This window comes from Fukomys damarensis, unplaced genomic scaffold (assembly GCF_012274545.1).
Source record: "Fukomys damarensis isolate Sample0158 unplaced genomic scaffold, DMR_v1.0_HiC HiC_scaffold_18, whole genome shotgun sequence".
NCBI lineage: Eukaryota > Metazoa > Chordata > Mammalia > Rodentia > Bathyergidae > Fukomys > Fukomys damarensis.
Window position 1 is genome coordinate 40,731,574 of NW_022900930.1, and position 25,989 is coordinate 40,757,562.

Here is a 25,989-nt window from a genome sequence, read left to right on the forward strand (position 1 = left end):
ATCATTATCTGCATATAAATGATTTTTTTTTTGTACCAGGAGATGAATTCAAAGCCTCCTCAGTGATCAACATCTTCAGTTCTCTTTTTTATTTTGAGACAGGGTCTCCCTAAGTTGCTAAATTGCCCAGGCTGGTCTGGAACTTGTAGTCCCCCTCCCTCAGCCTCTCAGAGTACTGGGATTGCAGGTATGTGCCAACTCTGCCCAGCTATGATCGTGACCTCTAGGAGTGCTGAGCAGAATGCTCTCATTTTCAGCAGTTCGACTCTCTGCCATGTTCCAAGCACTCTGCAGGCAAAGGACGTGTCTCCTGCCTCTCAGACGCTCAGTCCAGGCTCAGCTCCAAGTCATGGCACCTGAGTTCCTGCCCCGGCCACTCGGCAGCTATGGGAGTCCAAACAAGTAACAGAAGCACGCCGAGCCTCACATTCCTCCGGGATGAACTAAAAACATTGAAGCCTTACATGGTAGGGGATAATGTGGGCACAGAGTGGGCTCATGAAAGGGCAGCCATTAATACTATCTTTGTTACTTAGTGAGTGTATGCTTTTGGAATAAATAAAAATAGACCACAAGGATGTGCCGGATGGACGATGCTGGGTAGACACTTGTAAAAGGCTGAAGCCTAGGTCAGCAGTAGCATATTGTTAGAAGGGAGCCGGAGGAGGTGAAGACAGGAGCTAGCATACTGTGTGCTCCATGGCCAAGTTGGGAATTTGTGGTGGACAATTAATCCCAGTAAGGAATCAGGGCTTGTGGTGCCAAACTGGAGCCAACCAGGGCCAGTGCACAAGAACATGTGAACTGTAACGTGAGACAGGTCAGGGTGGCAAAATTTACACCATGGAAATTGGCAAACGCCATCAATCAGGGCTCCCTCCCTCTTTCAGAGAGTGGGTTGTTAAACACTTATCAGCATGTGGCTGGCTTTATGCCATAAAGGTTTTTTTTTTATTTTAATGGAATTAACCTGTGTTTTTGAAACATTTCTCTAGCAGAGGGTAAAGAAAAAATTGCAGTATAGAAGAGGGTCACAATCTAAAGACAGAAGCAGAAGCAGTAGGTGGCCCCTGCAGGGACCTAATGAAGAGCTAAAAATGTGTGGCCCGAAAAGTGGAATGCCTAAAGGGTACATTTATTTAAATTAGCCATACCTTTCTATGCAAGCTGTATCCATATCACAGCACCGGCAAGTTTTAGCTCATGTTTTAAAGCTCAAAAAATTATACGTTAGTATAAAATCCCATGATGTCCCTTATTGCTAATGATCTGTACTCAAAGTAAAGGAATAAGTTTCCTGAACATACCAAAAAATCATAAATTCAGTCCCTTGCTTGTATCTGCAGCCAAACTATAAAATGACAGTGGCAATAGTCATGAGAAGTAATAACCAGCACGCTGACAGACGAAGTCATATTTGCAGGGCTGCTGGGGAAGGTTGTCTCTTATTTGCATAAGTAAGTAACTTTTATTGCAGCTGCATTTTAGACCTGTGTCCCCCCTCATCTGTGATTCTCATGTATTCCAGGGGAAGGCTATCAGGATTTCTTAATATATGTGCAGCATCTTTTTCAAGACTGAGCCAAAATGCACCCTCAGGAGGAATCCTCTCCTAATTTCTCCACCTCCAGTCATCACTTTTTATTTTATACGTTCTTACCACCTACATTCTCTGTCTCCATTACATTCATTTCTGCAGTTTAACGTTCGCCTTTGGAGTTTTCATCAGGATATATTCGTTACACTTCAGCTCTCATCTTGATCCTCAGCAAATCTATTTCCACTTCACTAGTGTGAAGAAATCCGGGCTTGGGGCTGAACTCTGCCATAGGCTAGTTGTCCAATCATGGACTAGTCATCCCTCCTTGATAGAAAGAAAAATTGAGCAAAACCCTCACAGAGCCTGTGAAAGTAGAAACATTTGCCATCCTCCACCAGCAGGGAGATTAGCCTTTGGAAAGCAGCAAGTGCCTATGAAATGTTTTGTCCAATAAAAAGCATACTCATATTTTTCTTTTACGGTTGGGGGACTTTCAACTTGCTGTGTTTCATTAGACTAAATAGCCATAAACACTGAACTATGAATTAGCAGATTTAAGAGATCCAAATGCTTTCAGGAGTAAATGTGGGATGTGGGATAATTCAGAGACCCTAGTGTGGACTCAAGGATTTGGAGTTGCTTCTGCCTTGACCACCAAGGTCAAAATCTGAGGCTCTGAGAGACCTGCTGATTCGTGCTGTCTTTCTAACTTGCCTGTGTACCTGCTTCTCTGCAGAAGTAATAATGGAAGAATAAAACTTACAGATTGTGAAATGAAAAGAATTCCTTGCAAGCAAATAAAGTGTTCATGAGTTTGAACTAGAAACATTCATCACTTCTGATGTCAAATTCAAAACCAACGGAACACTGATTGGTTGAAAGAAAATGAATGCTCTATCTATCCTATTTCCCCCTAAAACTCAAGAAGTTTCTGTCTCAATGGAGAGAGATTGCTTATAAGAAGGTGAGAATTGGTTTCTTGGGGGGATAAAAATGTGTGGTTTTTATGTATGAGGCACAGATACAGATACAGCACATCAACAGATACACAGAACATATGTGATGTTAAAATACCATGGGGAAAGAGGGCTCTCATTCCTTGGTGTGCTGCCTGGTTTGAGCCCACTGAAACCAAGGGAGGATGTGAAGGAGAAACATATCAGTTGTTCACTGAGGCTCCCAAAGCATCCATGTTCTGGAAAAGCTGATCACATCAGCTGCAAGAGGTTAAGTGAAGGCAGAAAGGTGAAAGGTAAGGACGGGCATGCAGAGAACCGGTTTTGCTACTTCCAGAGGCTTAAACACAGGGTCGGTCACCTTTTTAGGTGACTTCCTTTTTAGGTGAATTTCCTGGAAATACACAAAAGCCCTATTTCCAGTGCAAACCTATTTACTCTCCTGTTGCACGGGGTAAGGGAGACTTGGTCATATCTGTCTTCACATTCTGCACCAGAGTTCCTTCCTCCTCCCTGAGGGGTATTGGGTGGGGAGCAACTTGGCTTTGCCACAGCAGGAGGCAGAGATACCCAAGACAGAGATGAACAGGCAGCCCCCCCCCCCCCGGCCTGCCCCACCAGCTCCCAAGGGCCTGCTGAGACTCAGCGTAGGGCAAAACACAGATGTGCCCAAGCCGGCCAGTGTCCCCGCAGGAAAGACCATCGCCCAGCATGAGGCTCTGCTGATGCTGGCAGTAATAGAGCAGCCCTCCCTTCGCTGAGGTTTTAGCTGCTATATTCAATCACAGTCTGGAAATGTTAAATGAAAAATTGCAGCAATAAGCAATTCACGAGTTGTAAATGATGCTCAACTGTATTTTCATTATTACTCTATCATTATTTCTTACCATGCCTAATTTACAAATTAAAACTTTATGACAGGGATGTGTATGTGGGAAAAAGGATGGGACACAGAGGGTTTTCTGCTAGTGGAGGTTTCAGGCATCCATGGGGGTCCTGGAACATATCCTCCCCAGTCAGGAGAGCCTGTGTAATGGGAGGGACGTGGCCCCATGCGGCACAGAAATCACCTTCCGGTCGGCCTCCTTCCCCTGCTGCCTGTGCTGCTCCCTGGGGGATGGATGCAGTGACACAGACATCTCTGCTTACGGAGACTGGAGACTATGTGGCTCCCCTATCCATAGCGGTTCAGGCAGGATCTTGACAGAAGCAGACAAGTCTCTCCAACACTCCTGGGACAGCCACCCTGCCACGACCCCTCTGATGTCAATGTGCACCAGGCACAGTGATTGCACCGATGGTGACAGAGGAGGCCAGGGGCCAAGGGTGCACCCCCAGGGGCCTGGGGTTGGCTACCCCTTTCTAATATCTGTTTTCCACCTGACAAATGGTAACATGAATCCCACACCTTTCTTACCTGGCAAGATTTTGAAAATGGGCCCCAGCCATAATGCAGTAATACCAGTTCCCCCAAACCATCGAAAAAAACCATGAAGATGTGAAATTACCCGCCTGGAAGGTGCTTTTTCTATTTCACGTTCACTTTTTAATATTGCAAGCACTTTCAATCAACAGATGCTGGGAGCAAGGGCCAGAACATCTGCCAAACTTAAAAACTACAAAGGGAATCACTCCACAGATTCCCACTCACCTTTCCCACGGTCAGGTGCCCCGGTAATGAGAGACATGAAACAGACTCACACAAAGGCATCTGCAGCAGAATGACTCACCAGCTGCTGTTCTAGAGGTGGGATGGCATCATGATGGCCGTAGATTATACCAGGGTTGTACTGACTAAAGAGGACTGGATAAAACACCTTCTTCCCTACAAACCAGAAAATACACATTGGCTAAACACAACAGATTCAACTATTCCTTTTGTTCATTTACATTCAGCCCCCTGCAACATCCCAGATATTTACATCTGCTTTTCCTTTTTCCCTTCCCTCAACTCTAGAGTAGATGCTAGAAGTGTGACCAGGTGGGCTACAGGTGCTTGAATCTTCCTGTGTTCCCAGCACAGAAATGGTATGTAAGATATGAGCAGTCAGTAGCTCTGGCCCTGGCATTCTCCGGAGTGGTGGGTATAGATCAGAGACTGGGTGCCTTTTCCCCAGAACTGGCTCCTGGGGTAGTGTCTTTGGGGCTACTGGGGAGGTCAAGGTGACTCTGGGCAGAAGCAGACTTGGAGAGCCCAGGGCAGTTTCCCTTTACCAATTTACATGGAAGCCTTTCTGTATTTTAGCAACTGACTTGGCCATGCCAGTAGCTCTTAGCTGATTATCAGCTCTGCCTGACTCAAGTCTATGGGAGCAGTTTTCATATTGCGGGTTCTTCCTGCTCATAGCCCTCCCTCCCTTGGTAACTGCTCACAGGTATTTTTCCCCCGCTCTGGGCCCAAGCAGCTTGTCCAGACAAATTCTCCACACACATTTCCTCTTGTGGATGATGCAGAAAAAACAAACAAACAAACAAAAACAACAATAAAAAAACAAAAACCAGGAGAGGGGTCATTTAGATACACAAACTTTGTGCAGCGTTCTGAAATTATGGCATCTCACGGGCCTGCCATGCAGCACCCATGTAAACAAATCAAACCAGATGACTGTCCCTTCCTTTGTCACGGGGATAAAATGGGCTCACTCTGGAGCGAGACGCAGCAAAGAGTGTTTGGTGGGAGGGCACGGAATGCAGTGAACGGATGAGAGAGAGAGGCCCCAAACCTGGCTGCGCGTTCAGCCTGCACGTGTTGAGGAACTCTGAGGTGAAGTAAATGTCCACGTCACAGAAGAAGAGGAGGACGTTGCTGCCTTTCCAGAACCGGGCCCCAACATCGAGTCCCTTTCCCCGGGAAAACTCTCCACTCAGTTGGATGAAGGTGAAGTTCCTGAAGTTGGCAGCTCTAGAAGGGAAGAGGAAAGGAAGGTCAGGTTCAGCTGCTCCTATGTCCATGATGGCCAGGCAGCCGCATTCCCTGAAAGACACACAGCCAGGGACATCCACCTCTTGCTTTTTCTTCTGCAACCCCAAGGGCACTGGGACCCACCATCAGGTACAGAATGGCCCCAACTCAACAGGAACCACTGGGACTAAACAGACCAAGAATACCTAGCAAACTTTTAATCAGATTTTATTTCTCATTTCTCTGGCAATTTCCCCATACGGAAATCTGTACTATTATCCCTAGTGAATGCTCTCGGAAAAGGAGAAAACCTGAACCACTGAAACTAGGAGCACAGTCTCAGAAATCTCCAGGCTTTCTCCAGCACCCAAATGAACCCACTCAGCCCAGGACATGAAATCACTACGGAAAGGGCCCACCCGCCATCTTCTTGCTCGCATTCAAATCCAGAAGCCAGACAAAATGTTCTTGATCTCTATCTGTCTCAGTGCAGATTGAAACCTGGATTCCTTCCCACCCTCAGGTAAAGAAGTAGAGCAAGGCAGGAAAAATAACCGGCTTGGAGTCAGAAGGCAAGAACAGCCTCAGACCTGGCTTGTTGTTTATTAACTCTGAGAGGCAGGCAAGCCCATTAATCTCCCTGCACCCTCGTTGGCTTATCTGCAAAGTGGGAATAATAACACCTTCCTTAACTGTTTCACAGAGTGATTAGCTAGATAAATGATGCGAAGAACACAAGGCATGCTCCAAGAACCAGCTATTGCTGTCATTAGCACTGGTGAGAATTCCCAGGCTTCGCATGATGAGGCCAAGATATTTCCAAGAAACAGCAGAACCTGCTGAAATGCAGTGTCTTGAGCAAAGCAGAATGCACTAAGTGCAAGTGGGATAGGCATTGTCTTCCATCAGATGTCACAAGAGGACCAGCTCCTGTGTCCTCCTTTTTGCCAACATCACTGTTCTTTTCACAACAGTTTGCTCTACTCTCCCTCCCCTACCTGGACCAGCCCCACTATTTCCCAACCTCTCTAATGTTTCTATGTTCGAAAGGCATGGGAGCCCATTTCTATTTTTAAAAGTCTGTGCTTCAAGCAACTATCTGGGTCACAAGGTCAACACTAATACAGTCATCAGCTTTAAACATGCTAAGTTGTCCTGGCACCTGGTGACTGAATAGGTAGAACCAGTTCTGCTCTCACTTCTTTGACTTGCTGTCCTCTTTCAGATCTGAGAAGGAGCTTGATTGTTTTTATCTAGGGAATCTGTGGGCGCAACCTTACCTGGGTCTGATGCTAGACAGGCCTTTCAAGATAGAGATCAAGGGAAGAGGCCTTAGAATGAGAAGAGCACTCATCTGTGAGTCAGTAGGCCTATATCCAGGGCATAGAAGATGTGCCTGGCCAATACCAGGTACTCAGTAGTCATTTCTGAATTAATGCATGAATACCTGAATGGTTTTAATTCTTGCTCTGCCTCTAATGTTTTTTAGGACAAGTCACTGTCTCTCTTGCCTTAGTTTCATTATTACAAACCCACTGGTTATAGAACTCTAAGGTCCTTTTACAATTTATCACTCTCTTTTTCTATGATCCTGTATTCACTTCAGCCCTGCTCTGTCTCTGAGCAATTCTCCTCTTTCAGAACTTTATCTTAGAGCCTTTTCTTGGGATACATGAGCTCAGTTCATATTTTCGGTTAGCAGCACTGAAATTATGCTCCAGAGCTTTTTCAATATTAGGTCTGGCACTAACAACAGCATCACTTCCCTGTTTGCAATGACATGTAGGTGTCATGAGTCTCTGAAAGTGACCTTCATATCTCCCAGAGGTTTCTACAGCCCAGCTGCTGTACACAAGCACAGTCTGTTTCTCCTTCTCTGTTTTGGTCAGTTGCTAGGGAAGCTTTCCCCACAACACAGGCCTGGATTTTTACCTGTTCATCTAAGGGCCTCTCCAGCCAGGCCTCAAAGGTGCTTGTCACCAACCAGAGGGTTGCCGTGCTTTAACAACCAGTGATAGGTCTCCCTTCACCTTTACACCCTTTGGGATTCCTCCTCCTGACGGCAGGGATGTCAGCAGCTGATGTTCAGAGACAAGAGAACATTCCCAAGCACGATGAAGGAGAAAACTCTTATTCACTTGGATTGAATCTGATTCATAATTCAGATACCTCTTCTGGGAGGGTTTCCAGAATAAACCACTAGAGATTTCAAACCTAAAAAAAAAATACTTTTTATTTGAACACTAGCAAGTAACTTTTGCTAAGGCAAGAGGCATGCAGTTTCCTTGATACACTGCATTAGAGGAACACCAGGAATTTCCCCTTCAAACTGACAACAGCTCATTTGCATAGGTACATCCGATACTTATGAACACTAAATCAAAATGAGTAGTTAATAATACAAGGCAGCAGGAGATACTGCGCTAACAGTGCTGAAGGTATGACAAGACTGCGGGTGATTAATCACAAAGGAATGGTAGAGAGATGGTGGAATGCTACAAGGAGCAGAGACTAGCAATCTAGTACACAGGCTTGCTCAGTACAGAAAGTAATCTACTTGGTTCTGTACAAAATTCCCCAAGCCTTAGCTTGAGCCGCCCCCTATTATAAGCAGTTCTCTGTTCTACTGTACCGGAGGGCTAGGGCAAGGGGCCTGGGCCTGGGCCTGGAGAAGGAGAGGGGGCAATTCATGGGTTTGAGATGGCTATAATTTGGAAGAACCAATTAAAAAAAAAGTCATAAATATCAGCCTCTATGCTGCAGTGCATTGCATCGAGACAGAGAGAATTCAGGAATATGGGTGCTGGGGAGCCCTTTATCTAGTCTATCACAAAAGGCAATTTCCTTCCTTTCTCTTCATTCAAACTCTCTACAAGGATGAGACCATCCATGCTACTTCCATAGCACTGCCCATTCTGAATGCTCCACACTCCAGTGTGTGCTCACACCGCAGTGTCCCTCATCAGGACAGATCTGAGAAGTGAGGGCCCAGGGGATAGACATCTCTGTCCATGCCTTGTTTCCCTGGAGCATGTGCAGGACCAGTCCACAACGGCACTGGCCATTCCTTGTTCACACAGCACTCTGCTCTCTGTGTCCCTGCCTGGTTTCCTCATCTACCCCAAGCAACCTGGCCGGGAGGCCAAGTACCCCGTGACTGCTGGCCTGGCACCCTGGATCCATGCTGGCTCCTTTCTGAAGCTCTGAAAAATCTCCAGGTCCTGATTAGGCAGCAGGATGAGTCCACACAGAAGGCAGGATGGGGATAGGGGCAGTGCTGGTGTGGGAAGACTGTCAGCCAGTCACAGGCATGAGGAGGGCCAGAGTGCTAAATGTGTCATACATCTGTGGTTCCTGCCTGGCCGTCAAGGGCTTTAAGTCCATTTTCTTTAGCAAACAATCAGGAAGAACTGTTCCTTTTGCTTCCTGGCCACTGGGAAGGACCTCTGATAATCACCAGACTCTCTCTGTGGGGAAAGGGAGCTGAGTTGGAAATAGCAGAGAAAGAATCAGGACAACCACACCTCCTCCCTTTTCCACAGCAGAGAGATTAATACAGCGCCAAACCTCCTGGGCCCGGAAGTGGCAAACACTCAACATCTCAAACTCATCAGCACCCGCCATGTGCCTCCAACACACAGGCTGCAGCAGGATAACTAAAAGTTGGCTTCTGCAAGGAAGTCAAGCCCTTTATCTCTCCATTTTCATTGTGAAACACTGCTTATGAGACATGTGGCCTGTGTTGCTGGATGCAAGTGCACCCTGTCCATGCAGCAAGGCCATACCAAGGCAATGAAATGTTGGCTCAAAATACTGATTTGTCCAACAGAGTGTGGTGAGCGGATTTGGGATCATGCACGCCACGGCTATGGGGCTACAACCCTCCATACAGACCACTGAAGTGCACAGGCAGATACTGGGTTTGGTGCTGTCACCCCTTCCCACAGTGACCAGCCAGGAAGAGATGCACTTGGTGGAGTAGGCACCAAGACATGGGCAGCAGGGCCACCTATCTCTGCTCAGTGTTTCCTCCCCAGTGTTTCTCCACCCATTGCGGCAAACATTGCACTCCTTCAAGAGTTTGCTCCCTGCAAACTGAAATGCCCTCTCCTAGCTCCCAGGCATTTTGTCCAGTCCCGCCTGTCTCTCGTGTCCTGGTACCTTCTTGAGGTTTTGCTTATACAGAATGCATGAGATGCTCTAGCAGGCTCTAAACCCTTTGAGGGTAGTGGCTTCTTTACTTTCTTTCCTTCCTTCTTCATAGATTAGCCAGCACTGTGTAGTAAACAGCACACACAGGAACACAGGAGTAGTCAATTAACCCTGGATGAACTGAGAGACAAATAAAGGGAAAACACCGAGGCTCATTTCAGGTCTATCCTAAAGGAGGTGCCGCCTGGGGATGCCTGCCCAGGGGGCACCAGGGAAGCCCCTCTGTAATGGACCCACACCATGTCCCACATCAAAAAGAAGCTGTAACCAATGGAATCTGAATAATAAGAACAAACCTTAGCTTTTAAGAAGATGGAAAATAACAGAAAAACAGAGAGCTGAGAAAAATAAGATGAAAACTGGTTTGAAATATTTAGTTTTACCCATCCAGTGTCATGTAATATTTAGTGACATGCCTATAGTTTTGGTGGAGTAAGACATGGGCTTTATCGTGGTAAATAGGGGTATTAATATCAGATAATTTCCTATTACGAATCTAAGTATGCAGTAAAAAGGCTACATGATTTGCTTGTAATTATTTGTTCTTTTTTTCTTCTTCAATCATATTAACTAATGAAACTGTTGAATTTCCCACTCAGTTCCTTTTTCAATATAATAAATCTGGTGCATGGGGACTCCTTGGTTACACATCGTCATTTTTATAGAGGTTATAATGACCTGAGCAAGCGACTGCTTCTACTGGAGATTCAATTTCCCTAATTGACTTGCATTTCCCAGAATTGCTGGATTAAACATCATAAAAGATCTTGCTGTCTAATGTGATTTACTCTAATAGTTTTTTTTTCCCACAATTGCAAGGAAATTCTCTTAATATGACACTTCCCACAATACCCCTTTGTTAAGAACAAAAAACTTTAGAAATATACCCAGAGACAAGCGTTAAAGCCAACGTATAGTTTAAATTTTAATTATAGTCCTACGTATAAAAAAGTTATGAGCTTCATTTACTGAAGACATTTGAATGCCATAAAGAATTTGAAACTAAATATGTTATATCTAGTTTTTTTTTTAACAGTAAACACTTTCAACAATCAATTTAGAATTCCCTGGATTCTGAGCTTACACAAGCTGGTTTTAACAAGATTCCTTGGGGAACTCTGTTTTTGGCTTTCCACTGGTTCTACAATTTCACGTGAAAATTAAAAAGAGCAAATGATATGCCTGAAGCCCAGAGTGGTTGGTTGTGATGCAGAACCCAGCTCATTACAATTCACCTCATTCTGGGCACATGTGCAGATTGTCTTTTCTTTGTTCTTCACTGTAGTCCTATAATTTTCATTTTGCTTTGAATAGGAAAATCCAAGACATCATTGGCAGGTAACAAATTTCCTGATGTTCAGAAAGATTAAACCCCAAGGTTTGGCCTCCATCATGAAGTTTAGGATAAAGAGTAGAGAGGGTGGCTGCATAACCTGGACCCCAGCTCTCCTGCCTCTGCTGCAGCACAGCAGGAGCGACTGTGAATGGAATGGAGGGAGCGAGGCTTCCTCCCCATTCAAGGAGCCCTCACTCCCTCCCCAAGGGGAAGCCGTCAGCCTGCTGGTGCAAGACAGCATCACAGACCTTGGGTGTCCCCGTGGGGGTGCACAGTCTTTTATGCACCCACAGCTGCTCCTTGCTTGGTAAGGAATGGATACACGATTTGATACGCGCTTCCCACTCCGCTTTCGGACTCCACCTTAGGACACACTTTCCCTGCTCACACACTACCCACGTGTGCAGCACCGGGGAACTTCTCCACAGGCCTGGAGGATGTAGGGTGGGTCCTGTGCGAAACTCCATGGATTTTCTTACTCTGGATATTTCATGTGTGTTATTGACTTTTTGTGTCTGGCTTCATGCATTTATCCTAATGTCTTTGAAGATCATTCACAATGGAGCATGTATCAATACTTTACTGATCTGTATGGCTGAAAAATATTCCATTGGATGAATATAATGCATTTTCTTTATCGATTATCGGCTGATGAACATGGAGATTGTTTACACCTTTTGCAGATTGTAAATGATATTGATATTCACCTATGATTATTTATGTGAATATATATTTTCCATTCTATTGGGTAAACCCTTGGAACTGGAACTGCTGGGTTCGAGGCAATTCTATGTTTGACTATTTAAGGAACTGCCAAACTGTATTCTACGATAGCTGCACCATTTTATATTCCCAGCAGCAATGGACGAGAGTTCCAATTTCTTCCCATCCTCAGGGAGACTTATGATTGACTCAGATATTAGCCATCCCAGGGGCATGATTTACCCTGTGGGCTGACCTGCATTTCTTAATGACACATGATGGCGACAGCACCTCAAGGTAATCACTGGCCATTTGTATACCATCTTTGGATAAATGTCCATTCAGATCTTTTGTCTACTTTTAAACTGAGTCATTTGCCTTTTTCCTGTTGAATTATAAATGTCCTCTCTCTATACCTAATACTAAACTCTTATTAGATTCTGAGTTGCAAACATTTTCTCTCACTAGGCAAACTGCTTCTTTATTTTCACGGTTGCACAAAAGTTCGATTTATTTGCTTGCTCTTTAGTTGTTTGTGCTTTAGGTGTCTTATCCACACCACTGCCTAAGCTAAGGTCATGAAGAGCCAGAGTTACAGTTTTTACATTTAGGCTTTTGAGCCATTTTGACTCAAGTTTTCTAAATGACATGATATACAGAGAAGACAACTTTTATTCTTTTGTATCTGGGTGTCCAGTTTTTCTAGAACCATTTCTGAAATGACTATTCATTTCTCATACAACTGGCTCCCCTGCTGAAAGCCAATTGATTGCAACTTTCTAAATTTATTTCTTGACCCTCAAACCTATTCCATTATACAATATGTCTATTCTCATGCCAGTATCACAGTTTTAATACTATTATTTTACAGGTAGTTTTGAAATTTGGATGTGAGTCCTTCAACTTTGTTCTCTCTCTCAAGATCATTTTGACTCTTTTGGGTTCCTTGCATTTCCATGTGAATTTTAGGATATGCTTGTACATTTCTACCTCCCCCCAAGCCAGATTGCATTTTAATAAAGATTGTATTGAACTTCTAAATCAATTTGATGAGTACTGCATCTGAACAATGCTATTTGTTCCAAACCATGAACATGGGATGTCTTTCCATTTATTCTGGCCTTTTAAAAAATTCCTTTCTATGATGTGTGATAGTTTTCAGTGTAAAAGTCATGCACTTCTTTTGTTAAATATATTTCTAAGAATTTTATTCTCTTTGATGCTGTTATAGTTCAATATTTTCTTAATTTCATTTTCACATTGTCCATTGCAAGTACACTGAAATGCAATTAACTTTGCACATAGATGTTATAGCTCACAACTTTGCTGATTTTTGTCTATTAGTCCCAACTGCTTTTTATGGACTTCTCATAATGTTCTTTCTATAAGATCATGTCACCCATGAATAGAAATAGTTTTATTTCTTCCTTTCCAGTCTGAATGTCCAATTGTCCTTGCTAAGATCTCTAGCAAAATAGTGAATGCTAATGTTATGGCTTGTGTTTAGATGTCCCCACCAAAGCCTCATGAGGTCATCGATGGGGCTTTTTCAGAGGCGGCTGGAAGTAGCGTGTGTGACACTGGAATAGATTCATGGTGCAGTGCTAGGCCCCAGGACACTAGGATTAAAGGTGTGACTGCTGCCTGCCCTAAGAAGTCTGGGTACAATAAAGCGGGCAGGAAGATGCTGTTAAAGTCCCTTGTTTTTGCTGTCTCTGCATGCAATGAACTGTTTCTCCTTTGGGACACCCCTCTGCCATGTGCCACTCTGCCTTGGAGCCAGCCAGCTAGGGACTGAAACTTCTATAAACTGTGATTTAAATGAACTTTTCCCCTTTATTTTTGAGCGTCAGGTGTTTTGTCTCAGCAACGAGACATAACTATGACAACTAATGAGAATCTGTGATTTAAATGAACTTTTCCCCTTTATTTTTGAGCGTCAGGTGTTTTGTCTCAGCAACGAGTGAGACATAACTATGACAACTAATGAGAGCAATAATATTTTCTCTCATAGCTACAGATATTTGTGTATCATTTCTGATCTTAAGGGGAAAACTTTTACATATGTTTATATACTTTTATATACTTCTAATACCTTTTCATATACTTTTAATACTTCACCAAGTATACTTTTTATAAGTGTGTTGGTGTACACATTTGTGCTACTTATAAAGTTGGAGCTCTAGTCCTACCATGTTCAGTGCTTTTAACAAGAAAGAGTCTTGGATTTTTGTCACATGCTTTTTCTATGTATAAATGAAGTGCACCTATAGTTTTAGTTCTTCAGTGTATTACTGTGATATAATATGATCACCAATACTAATTGATTTTTATATATTACGCTAAGCTTGCATTCCTGAGATAAACCTCAGTTCTGTACAGAGTAAATCCTTTTTTATAGATGTTGCAAGAGTCAATTTGCTAGCATTTTGCTGCGAATTTTTTGCATTTCTATTTATAATAGATACTGGTCTGTAATCTTTTTGCTTTGTAATGTCTATGTTTAGGATCAGGGAACTATTTGCTGCACAGAGTAAGTTGGGAAGGATTGCCTCCCTCTTCCGAGAAGAATCTGTGAGACACTGGTGGTTAATTCATTAGATAGCTGGTAGAAATCAGCCATGAAACAATTTGTGTCTGAATTTTCTTCACAGAAAATTTTATTTTATTTTATTATGTGCTGGTGTAGGACCTTGTGAATGTTAGACAAGTGCTCTACCACTGAGTTATCTTTGGGGGGGATTTTTTTTACTAAATCAATCTCTTTAGTAGTTATAGCTCTAGTTAGATTTTCTATGTTCTTCTTGGAAAAGTCCTTAATTTCACTGAATAGTGTACAGTATCATGTTCCTCAATTTCCTTTCTCTCTGCTGTTATTGTACTACAAATTTCATTTTTACAGACTATATGTTCATCAACACAGATTTATCACTATTGTTTTATGCAATAAATCATTTAAATCAGCAAAAAATGAGCCACAAACAAAAATACATTTATATTGACTTTTGCCTTTACCCAATATAGTTACTTTCACTGATGCTCCATATGTTTATTACTGTGTAGTATCCTTTCATTTTAGCCCTAAAGACTCTTCTTAGTATTTCTTTTTTTCTCTCTCATTGAGTACATTGGTATATTCTAGGTATACAGTACAGTTACATTCATTATTGGGACCTTGTACCTTTGCACGACAGATCTTGGCTCTCATTTTTCCCCCTTGTCCCTGTCCGCCCTTCACCCCCTCCTCCCTTCCCTATTCACAAATACTTTATTTCCATTTTCTCATTTTTTTCTTTTCCCTTATTACCTTTCCCCTACCTTTCCCCACACCTTTATCTTTTTAGTATTTCTTACAGGGCATGTTTGGTACAGATAAAATCTCTCAGTTTTTAATCTGCAAATATGTTTCTTTCTCACTTGTGAAAGATGGCTTTGCTATTTAAAGGCTAGTAGTGGTTTTCCTTGAGGATTTTAATATGCCATCCCACCTGCCGGCTTCCAGTGCTTCTCCACCTGATAATCACATCATGGACATCCAATGAGTGGCTTCTCTTGCTTTTTAAAGATTTTCTCTTCATTTTTGACTTCCAAACAATTTGAATATGACTTAGATTTTACTGAGATTCTAGAATATATGAATAAATGTCCTTCACCAAGTTGAGATCATTTCTTTAAATTTGCCATCGTTTCTTCAAATATCTTTATGCCTCTTTTTTTCTCTCCTCTTTTTTGACTCTCATTATGTTTGTGGTGATAAACCCGATAGCGTGCTTGTTTTCCTCATTCTTTTTCCTTTCTATTTCTCAGACTGGATCATTGTAGTTGACCTATCTTAATGTTTGTTGATTCTGTTTTCTGCTTCTTCAACCCTGACAGTGATCACCCCTTAGTGAAATTTTTATTTTACTGATAACTCTTTACCTCCATAATTTGTTTTCTTCTTCTTTTTTAATGTTATACATCTTTATCACTGTTCTCTTATTTGATGAGACACACTACTCATACTTTTCCTTAGCTCTTTAAAGGTAGTTTCTTTAATAGAGCTGACTTAAAGTCTTTGCCAGTAATCTTCCTCAGGCATGCTTTCTGACTAATATATTTCTGTTCATAGGCCATTATTTCTTTACATGCCTCATGCTTTTTGGTAGAAAAGTGGACATTTAAAATAATGTGATGGGACAACCATGAAATTCAGACTCTCTCTCTCCTCCCTCCAATTTACTGCTACTTACTTAGTGAATTTCCTGAGTGAATCTTTTAAAGTCAGTAGTCAGTGTTGTGTGTGACCCCTTAATGGCTGGACAAAGATTTTCTTACATGCTTGGAATGAGTGAGTCCCCCTATCTTGAGGATAAACTTGGTACGACACTGTAGCACACTGTCAGCCCTGAATCCAGCTGCTGACAACTTCTCTTCACCCTTACTTGCTCCTTACACAAACCTTCAAGGTCAGCTCCAAGTGAGCACTGAGGACCCAGTCAGGTCTTTCCTCAGCAGAAGCATGTCTCTGGGCACGTGCATGGCCTCCAGATGCATGGGAACGTATTGGGGCTCCTCAAAACCCCTGTGGACATCTCATTTCTCAGCTTTGTTCAAGCTTTTTTGGTTAATCTGCTCCTCACTATTTTAGGCAGCCTCAGCTCCAAGTGAGCACTGAGGACCCAGTCAGGTCTTTCCTCAGCAGAAGCATGTCTCTGGGCATGTGCATGGCCTCCAGATGCATGGGAATGTATTGGGCTCCTCAAAACCCCTGTGGACATCTCATTTCTCAGCTTTGTTCAAGCTTTATGGTTAGTCTGCTCCTCACTATTTTAGGCAGCTACAAAGTTAAACATTTCCAGTAACTGTCTTGACAAATGCCCTTCAGCTCCAAAGAAAAGGTCTTTTGTACTGGGAAGCTCCAGACTAGGTCAAATAAAGACAATCTATGAGTGGGGTCTTCCAGGGAAATCCAGGCAGATCAGAGGGCTGTTCTCTGGTGATGCTTTGAGGATCTTCAGACCTATTCTGTCCCTCCAGTGACTCTAGGCTGTGTTGCTTGCTTGCTGTGTTAGTGGCTGATGGCATCCAAGGTCACCACAGAGCTGGGGGTGGGTGCAGCAAGATACAATTCCAGAAAGTTCTCTTTCACATCAAACTCAGCCCATATTTCTTAGATAAATGATTTCTAGATTGTTACAATCTTTTGTTAATTTTTAGAGTTGTTGAAAAGTGAATTTTTCATTTTAACCACTGTTCTATTGGGTTTTATGTAGGAATATCTGTGGAGTTTTTTATATCGTGATCACCACTGATATCACCCTTGCTCTTTTAACGGACAGATTCCACTCCACTGTGTGATCTTAATATCACTTACTCTTTTTTTTTTTTTGGTAATATATTTTCCTCCGATTTTTATTTTGAAAAATTCTAAACCTTTGGAGAAATTGTAAAAATAGTGTACTAAGTGCCACTTAGCCTCTACCTAGTTTCACCAAGTGTTCACATTTTGCCACACTTGCTCTCTATCTCTCTCTCTGAACCATCAGGGAGTTGGTTACATACCAACCTTTGAAGACATGTACCTGCTAAGAGCCGGGACACTCTCCTCTGCAACATTGTGAATTGTCATACTCATACTCAGGAGATTTTGCCTTGTCACTACCTTTCATCTAGATGCCATGTGCAGATCCCCCAAATAACAACTTGGACTGCAGGCACATGTCTCTAAAGAGCTGGTCCATGGAGCGGAAGCATGCTCAGCTCCACCTCTGGGAGAGGCTGGCCATACACTGGCACAGTTCTGAGGTGCTGCCTGAGGTGTTAGTTTGGGCCCAGGACTCTTTATCTGGGTGGGAGAGACGAAACATGTGGCCTATTTAATTTAAGCAGGTGAGATTTTCAAAATTTCAAAGACAATGCAGCTCAAATCTCAGAGGAGCAGCTGGGGATGTAGTTGAATGGTAGTGAGTTGGTCCAGCACGAGTGAGGTGTTTGGTTCAATTTCTAACATGGAGAAAAAAAGAAGGAAAAAAGAAAAGAAAAAAGAAAAATTTCTAGGCATGGGGCTTTTCTTCCACTTTTCTTCTAGAATGTCCTAATGAAATCATCCCGAGGGATCTGTCAGTCAGATCACCTCAAAGGGACCGACATGCTGATACACATTGTGGCAAGGCAGGTCCCGACAGCAATAACCAAACTGTAACCCTCATCCCATCACACACTGAGCAGAGCAGTACTTCACTTCTAGTACCTCGATCTGAGACACTACCCCTCCGAAAGAGGCCTGTGTCCTCAGTCCATGTCCTTGTGATTGGGTAAGATGAACTTATAGTACATTAAATGTCAACTCATACCAATTCATCCACATGTTCCACTCTTTTTTTTTTTAAATTTCCTATTACACAGCTACAACCCAATATCTACATGAGTCAGTGTTTCTTGAAGTATAGGCCATGCACCACGCACATCAGCACTGCACAAGGAGCCAGCTGGAGATGCTGGCTCCCAGGCTTCATTGCAGGCCTACTGGCTTTGAATTTCCAGGGGCTGGAGGCCAGAATGTGCCTTTTAAAAAGCACTCCAGCTTACTCCAAAGCATAGTTATATTTGAGGAGTGCTGTGCCAGGCTTTCAGCTGAGATACAATGAAGACTGGAAAAGTCTGTGGATTAACACACAAGTATTGAGAACTGATTTGCATTGTTGTCTATGGCAGTGGCTTGTAAACATTTTTACCACAACCCTTACAAAGGAATGTATTATACATTATAACACAGTGCCTGTACCTACGTGCGTGCACACACGCAAGCAAATGCACTGAAATTAATGTTTCATGAAATGTTACTTACCCTTACTACCCAAGATTCATCCTATATTTTTTATCCTATTCTATTTCACTTTTTAAAAACACTACACATGGTTTATTTCACAATCCTCTAATAAACCACAAACTGGAGTTTGCAAAAACATTGATCCATAAAAATCAGTTGCAACAGAAAGCAGCAGAGTCAGAGTAAGCCCAGAGAGAGAGAGTGTGTGTAAAATGCTGCAAACTTGTTACTAAATATGATCTTATTTTTAGATACTCTTAACATGCATGCATTTAGCTGTATTTAGAACAGTTTAATCACAATACCATTCTCCAAATGAAATAAATTTCATTTAGTCTGATCACAAATCTTATTATCTTCAAGTAACAATTATGGATTTTAGGGGACACATAGGAATGAAAATCTGATGGCTATGTGAGACTGCAAATCCTATTTTGAATCTCTAGTAAATATTAATAGAAAAACCTAATTATACCTATAAACTACATGAACCTATTCAGATTATTTCTTCCACTACTATTGATCACCATCAAAAGTTCACTTACATAGAAAGTACCCAACTGATTGGTTACTCAGGTAAGCCCTGCAAACCTCCAGGGCAAGACAAAAGGGAGCAGGATGGTCCCATTCTGCCTTCCTCACTGGTACAGGAAGCCATGGGAGTTATTTATTTTGGTAGAGAAAAAAATATATATACACTGCTTTTGAATACATTTATTTCCCCAAGTAAAAGATGAGTGAGATACAACTATACAACCAAGGATCTAAAAGGTCAGGTTAAGTAATTTCTGTTCAACTGAGTAGTTTTAATCCAAGATGCCATTTCAGTCAGCCCTTTTGGCTTCCCCTTCATATCTCTAAATACATAATGAATGAAAGGTGAAAGGCTGAGACCCTTTGCCATGTAGATGAGATGTCACCATAACAGTCATTTTTGACTTGTGAAGCTGTGGCCAAGACAGAGCTCACTGCACAGCTGTGCTCTCCCTGAGCCCTGCTCTCAGCGACCCGAGAGTCCCTGATCTGTGGTGCTGAGTGATCACCTCTGGTCACATGGGAGTGCACAGGAGCCCACACTCCCCTGTTTATCTCCACTGTCAAAGCCGTCACCCCTGCACAATGACCAGTGTCAGCTGGGTGGCCATGTTCCTACACTCGACCAGCCATTTATCTCCTAGTTTCCCTGGTGTTAAGGATTGAGTGTACTTCTGCACCTGGTTACTGTGACTCCTTGTTTCTACTCCAGGCCGTACTCACTTGGAAGTGTTTTCAAGTATTCCTTTGACTTCATTCATTTCTTCTTTCCCGAAGTAAACAACAGTGAGATGAATTCTCCCATCTTGTTGGATGCACATTTCCCTGGAAAACAAACCCCATATACATCAGTCTGCTTGGTTCCTGTTTTCACCTTAGTAGGCAAGGCAAAAAAAAGCAAAACAACACACAAAAAAAGTAAACCCTTTTTTGTGGGGAAGTGGTAAAAGGCAAAAAGGTTTGAAGTACTAAGTAAATTGCCAGGAAAGTAGAGATTGGGATCCAATCTGTTTCTGGTTGATCATTCCAATTTCGGGAACTTGTATTTACCTTATCAAGAAACACTGAAATTTAAATATTCAGATTTGACAAATGAAAACTCAGATACAAGACACCACAGGTCTCACCTGCCTCAGGCCTCACCACAGGCAGTCACATGGTATCAAGGAAAGAGCCCTGGATCCCCATCCCCAGAAGAAGCCTGTGAAGTTTAGGAGATGTAATTCCACAATCCAGATGAGAAGGCTGAAGTCCAACAAAGGGAAAGACTCCCGTGCTTGTCAGTGGCTCTCTTCCATGGTGTGGACCCAACACAGACAGTCTTAAGGACCGAATGAGACAAGGCAGTCTTTCTTTTGTTTAGAATTCTAGAAACTCATGCAAACATCCAGGAATAGGACTGCCAACAAAATGACAAGTCAAAAACACGGTTGCTGCATCTCACCCTCCCGAAACAAGGGCCACCACCGTCACTGCTGGCCCCGTTCTCCTCTAAGTGACTGATGAAGCCTAGCACCTGGCACCTGCTGATTCAGGGTCTTGGACAAAACAACACTTGGCTCAGCCCTCCCAGGGACAAGCACGTGGGGCTCAGTCTGGTACAGGAGCAGCTTTGAGAACACGAGTGAGGGTGGAGCAGTCAGAAAAAGGCCAGGGACTGAGAGCGAAAGCTGAAGTATGATGATGTGCTTCATAACCAAGGGCTCCTCCAAGACACCGTCCCAGCAGAATGAGTCTCTATCTACCATCAACAGGAAGATCTCTTGGGCACACCCCCAGGTATATAGTTTTACTGTCCTCTGCCAAGCCAGAAGGAAAACACACAGGGCTGGGCCCTGGGGGAAACTGCACTTTAAAACTGCGTGTGCTATTGGAACAAAAAGCCACCTTGCATCCGGAGAAGCTCACCTGCTGAACCTGGTTTAAAAAAAAAGCCACCTCATTTTTCCAGGAACATCTTTACTGTCTCCCTTGCTGGTATTTTAGCATCCAGTCACAACACTTCCTGATTGTAAGAAATAAAAAAGAATCCCAGCACTCTGGGAGGTTGAGGCAGGAGGACTGCAAGTTCAATCTAGCCTGGGAAACTTAGTGACTTAGCAAGACCCTGTCTCAAAATAAATGAAAAAATAAGTAAAAAAGGACTGGGGATGAAGTTCAGTATGAAGCCCCTAAGTTCAATTCCCAATACCACAGACAGACAGACAGACAGACACACACACACACACACACACACAAATACACATACACACAAACACACACACACACAGAAAAGGAAGAAAAGTCAGAAATCAGAGATGTTCTGGGCCTTTCGCTCTCATGATCAGGTGAGACAGTAGCTCAAAAAGGCAAAGTCCACCAGGTATTCATGTTATCATTACATTTATTCATTTAACATACATTTGTTGACAACATACCATGTATGTATGTGTCAGGTACTTTACCAGGGGATCTTAAAAAAGACGAGACAGATATGTTTGCCCTCAGTGAGTTCTATGTCTACCCTTTAAGACTAAGGCTATCCACAACTAAACGAGCAAATGCCTCATGAGAGTACAAGACTAGCAGTGTGTGGACACAGTCACAGGGTCTGAATGCTCTCTGTATTTCTAAAACCCATCCTCACTCAACCCTGTCCCCTGGGAGATCAGGTGTGAGAGAGCACGGATAGAGGTGACTGTGTACATGAATATGCCTTTGCTTTGGTGACAAAAAGTTAAAAAATAAAGTCCGAGGGATGAGACAAGAGGAAAATCATACGGCTATGTGCCATTGATTATTTGTACCTGACACTGATGTCTGGATCTCTGGAGGTGACTTCCGTGCCTCTATGAGCACAGAGATATTGTGGCACTGCTGTAAATGAAATCTCTGCAGACTGGTGCAACCACTATGGAAGTCGATATAGAGATACCTCAAAGAGCTGGGACTAGAGGTTCCATTTGACCCAGCCATCCCTCTGCTGGGTATCTTTCCAAAAGAATTAAAAGAATCATATCAGAATGATATATGCGCACCTATGTTTATAGTGGCACAGTTTGTAATAGCTAAAACTTGGAAACAGCCCATTTGCCCATCAGTTGGAAACTGGATAAAGAAGATGTGGTTTTTTTTAATAAAATGGAATACTACTCAGCCATAAAGAATGAGAAATTAGATTCATTCATAAGAAAATGGATACATAGTAAGGATATACTCCTAAGTGAAATAAATAAGTCACACATGTGTAAATACAGAATAGTTTCTCTGGTGTGAATAAACTATAATAGTACATAAGATCCTAATAAGATAATTGACAATGTGAAATAGGAAGAAAAGGGCTAAAGGTGTAGGGAAAGTGGGAAGGGTAGGGGAAAGGTAATAAGGGAAAGGAAAAAAATAGAAGAAAATGAAAAAATGGAAATAAAATTTTGTAAATGGGGAGGGGAGGAGGGGGTGAAGGGAGGGCAGGGACAAGGGGACAAAATGAGAACCAAGACCTGTCATGTAAAGATACAAGATCCCAATGATGAATGTAACCGTACTGTGTACCTAAAATGTACCAATAAACTCGATGAGGAAAAAAAAATCTCTGCAACCATCTGAGGGAGTCCGGCCTTCAATACCAAAGCCCTGGGTTCCATTCCCCATACTGCAAACAAAACAAACCCCCCCCCAAAAAATGAACAAAAGAGCAATTCTGGCCTTCTTTTGTTTTCTGGCTTTGTTTCTCATCATGTGATTTCTCTCTCTCCTACTTGCTCCCATTATGATGCCATTCACCCTCAGTCCTTACCAGAGTCCAACCAATGCTGGCCCCATGCCCTTGAATAAATCTCTAGTCTTCATATATACTCAGTCTCAGGAATTTTATTGTAGCGATGGAATTAAGACTGATACATGCAATTTCAATAATAAAAACAGAATGAGCACGAAGGCTATGCAATGTATTATTTTCTCTGGAGTACAAATTATAAGGGATCATCATGCATAGTCCCCTCTGGGGGAAAACCATCCAGGTTTGCCTGGGAATCTCAGGTTTTAATACTGAAGAATCCACACACTAGGAAATCCCTTCGCATCAGGCAGCCTGCGACAACTGGTCACCCTACTTAGCTCTGTAACTTTTTAGTTTTCAGAGGAATGAACAACTGAAGAGTTACAATTAATCTGGAATGAAATAACTTCAGTGACAGAGGGACAAAAAAACCCAAGAGGACATAAAGGAGAATGCGATTAATTCCTGATGAGTGATGGGGAAAGAGTGTCAGGAAGAAGGAGAGTCTTACCTGAGCCCTGACAGGCGAGTAGGCTTCACACAAGTTGGGAGAAGCAGAGAAAGGCTTTCACAGCTGAGAAATGGCGTAGCTGGCAAGAAAGTCGCGTCTCTGCTCATTCCAAGTCAATGTTTATTCAGATGTACCAAGTATGAGAAGAAAATCTATTTGGACCTTAAGGAGTGTCCCATGTAAATGAAATGATGCACATTACTAACCCCTTAGTTCTCAGACTGCCCATATTGCTATGATGTCAAGAAGAGAATTTCTTAGCCAGAAATAAGGAAACGGTATATCTGAATGCTCAGAGATTGGAAGCAAAGAATAGGTATATTCCTGGAGAGGGGACAAGCAGTTAGTGAGAACCTTCAGAATGTTTTATTCCTTCCTTTTATTTCATAGGTCCTCTCCTCTTCCACCATGTCATGATCAATAAAACATCATTTTCCAACCATTATCTATGTTATCAAATCCAATCAGTGTTAAAAACTGAGGTGAATTCTAACTCTCAGCCAACCTAATGGGACCTACTTTCTGGCTTGCCCATTTCAGAATGAAAACAAGATCATTTTCCAAGTAGCCAAGTTGTCTTAGATTCATGTTTCTATGCAACCTATGACTTAAATGAAATCAACATCTATTTCTATCTGCACTTGGTCTTAGTCAAAAGACCAAGAAGCAATCAACATCCATTTCTACTAAGCTCTCAAAGAGAAATATTTATCCAAGTAAGATAAATGACACAGGTTAATGTGTCTCAAATGTATTAATCATAACACTTTCTTGGGCAACACTCGTGTATGGTGGAAAGGTAGTGGGGCAGGTGGGAGGATTATACCGTGCAGAATAGAATACTACTATATTTCTTATGGAATTCAGGAATTCATTGCTATCACAACCCAACATTTGATATTCTGAGGGCTTTCAGTCACCTATACTAGCCTAGCCAAAAGAGATTCTATAATCACAGCCTCATATTTACTTCCAGAAACTTCTAGAACCATCTTACAGGTTTTACGACAAAAAGAGAGAGAACTGCTAAAGAATAAACATATAAAAGTTTCTCTGATGCTGCATTAAAGTAAATAAATGCCTTAAAAGGGATGGGAGAAGGGACAGAAAGAATAAAAAACAAAGGAGTACATTAAACCAAATGTAACCCACCCAGACTGAGGAGAAACCCAGCAACATAAAATGCTTTTCAGTCCAGCTGGAAGTAGTCACAATAAAAAGCAAGCAAATTTGGGATGAATAGAGAAAAGTTTAAAGAAATCATGAGAAATATTTTCCACAATTTTTTTCCTGAGAGATCAGAGATAAAGACTCAAAGAAAATCTATAGCTTTGCTATTATGAGTTTCTTCCTCATTAAAAAGAAAAACTCACAGTGAAATAACTGATGAGCTTTTATCTATTCCTGGCCACAGGCATGGGAGCCCTGTGATCCCAAGGGAGGGAGGTGGGACATTTTTGGGACAGGGAATAACAGAAGGAGCCTGTGAGGTTGCCATGTGGGCCACTATGACACAGCATAAGTGAAGAAGTTTGCTAAAGTGATAGGCCACTGCCCACCAGGACCAAAGATGATGTCCTGGGGCACATCAGCCTGGCAACAGAAATCCATGTTGCTCCTATGAGAGTGTTTACTTTTACTTGGTGAGATGACAATTTTCAAGTGTTAGCATCACAACTTCCGTAAATCCTAGAATTATCATTCACTTGGTGAATAAATAAAGGCCCTTAGGTTCTATTGCTAGAAGAAAGTTCCTCTCACCCTACAACTGGCAGACCCCCTGTTATTAAATACTAGGGGCTGGGGCTAGGGTTTAGCTCTAGTGGTGCCACCGACTGCCTTGCAAGCGCAAGAACCCAAGCTCGATCCCGGGTACCAAAAATAAATAAATACTAGGGGCTGAAGTAAACTAGTCTACATTTTTCCCTTTTCTCCTTGGCTGCCAGGAGTTTCAGAAACCTGGCATTGTGAAGTGTTTCAATTGTTTTTTAACCCTGACCTCTGAGTGCACTTGTCCACTTTCCACACTGTGGCTGAGTCCTTGTACATGGCACTTTATAAACATGGTTTTCATTAAATTTGTACCTTTTGTAACTACAAATACTTTTTAAGATTAATTAATATGGTTATCACAGCAATGAGAAGAAAGCAAGCCCTTGAGTCCATCTATCTGCATCCAGGGATAGCTTCTGCCCCCAGTCCACCCCGCACACAGCTTTGGAGCACGACAACCTGGCCTCTGGGCCCTTGTGTTTGCTCACAGCATCAGGCCCTCACCCGGGAGAGCTGTCATCTGCAGACCGAGGCTTCCTGGGGGCCACTCTGGACCTCAAGACCAGGCCTGCTTTCTTGGGAATTCCAAGTCCCACATCTACTCCTCTGCCTGAGAACAACTGAAGACTTATTTGTTCTAAGGCCTAACCGAGTGAATCTTTTCTAGGAGAATAGTTACCAATTATGCTGCAGTGAAAACCCAGAATTATCTGTTGAAATCAACCAAGAGGCTGCAGGGGGCCCTCCTGGACAATACTTGCATTTTCTTTAGAAGGCACTGAAGCTGAGGTGCTGGGAGCCACGTGTAAAAGACTCCTCGGCCAATTCAGAGCCGAGCAGAGGGGGCTGATATCGGAAAGGCCATGGACCAGAAGGATCAAAATAAATCATCTCAAATAGTGATAATTACAAACTATATGCCCAGAAGAGTGGAAAATGGCAAAAATTTTCCCAT

General features: G+C 42.6%; 1 protein-coding gene across 5 annotated transcripts in view; it reads right to left on the bottom strand.

Moving 5' to 3' along the window:
• The window catches only part of Csgalnact1 (chondroitin sulfate N-acetylgalactosaminyltransferase 1), a 296,177-nt gene that overhangs the window by 16,465 nt on the left and 253,723 nt on the right, over window positions 1-25,989 (bottom strand). For all 5 annotated transcript variants that reach the window (XR_004517882.1, XM_010624869.3, XM_010624876.3 and 2 more), the window contains 3 exons: window positions 19,717-19,818; window positions 5,220-5,398; window positions 4,227-4,321 (listed from right to left, as the gene is read on the bottom strand). Coding sequence is in view for 4 of the 5 variants with exons in the window: in XM_010624869.3 (XP_010623171.1) it covers window positions 4,227-4,321; window positions 5,220-5,398; window positions 19,717-19,818 (376 nt within the window). In the remaining variant the exon portion in view is untranslated. The remainder of the gene's footprint in view (window positions 1-4,226; window positions 4,322-5,219; window positions 5,399-19,716; window positions 19,819-25,989) is intronic.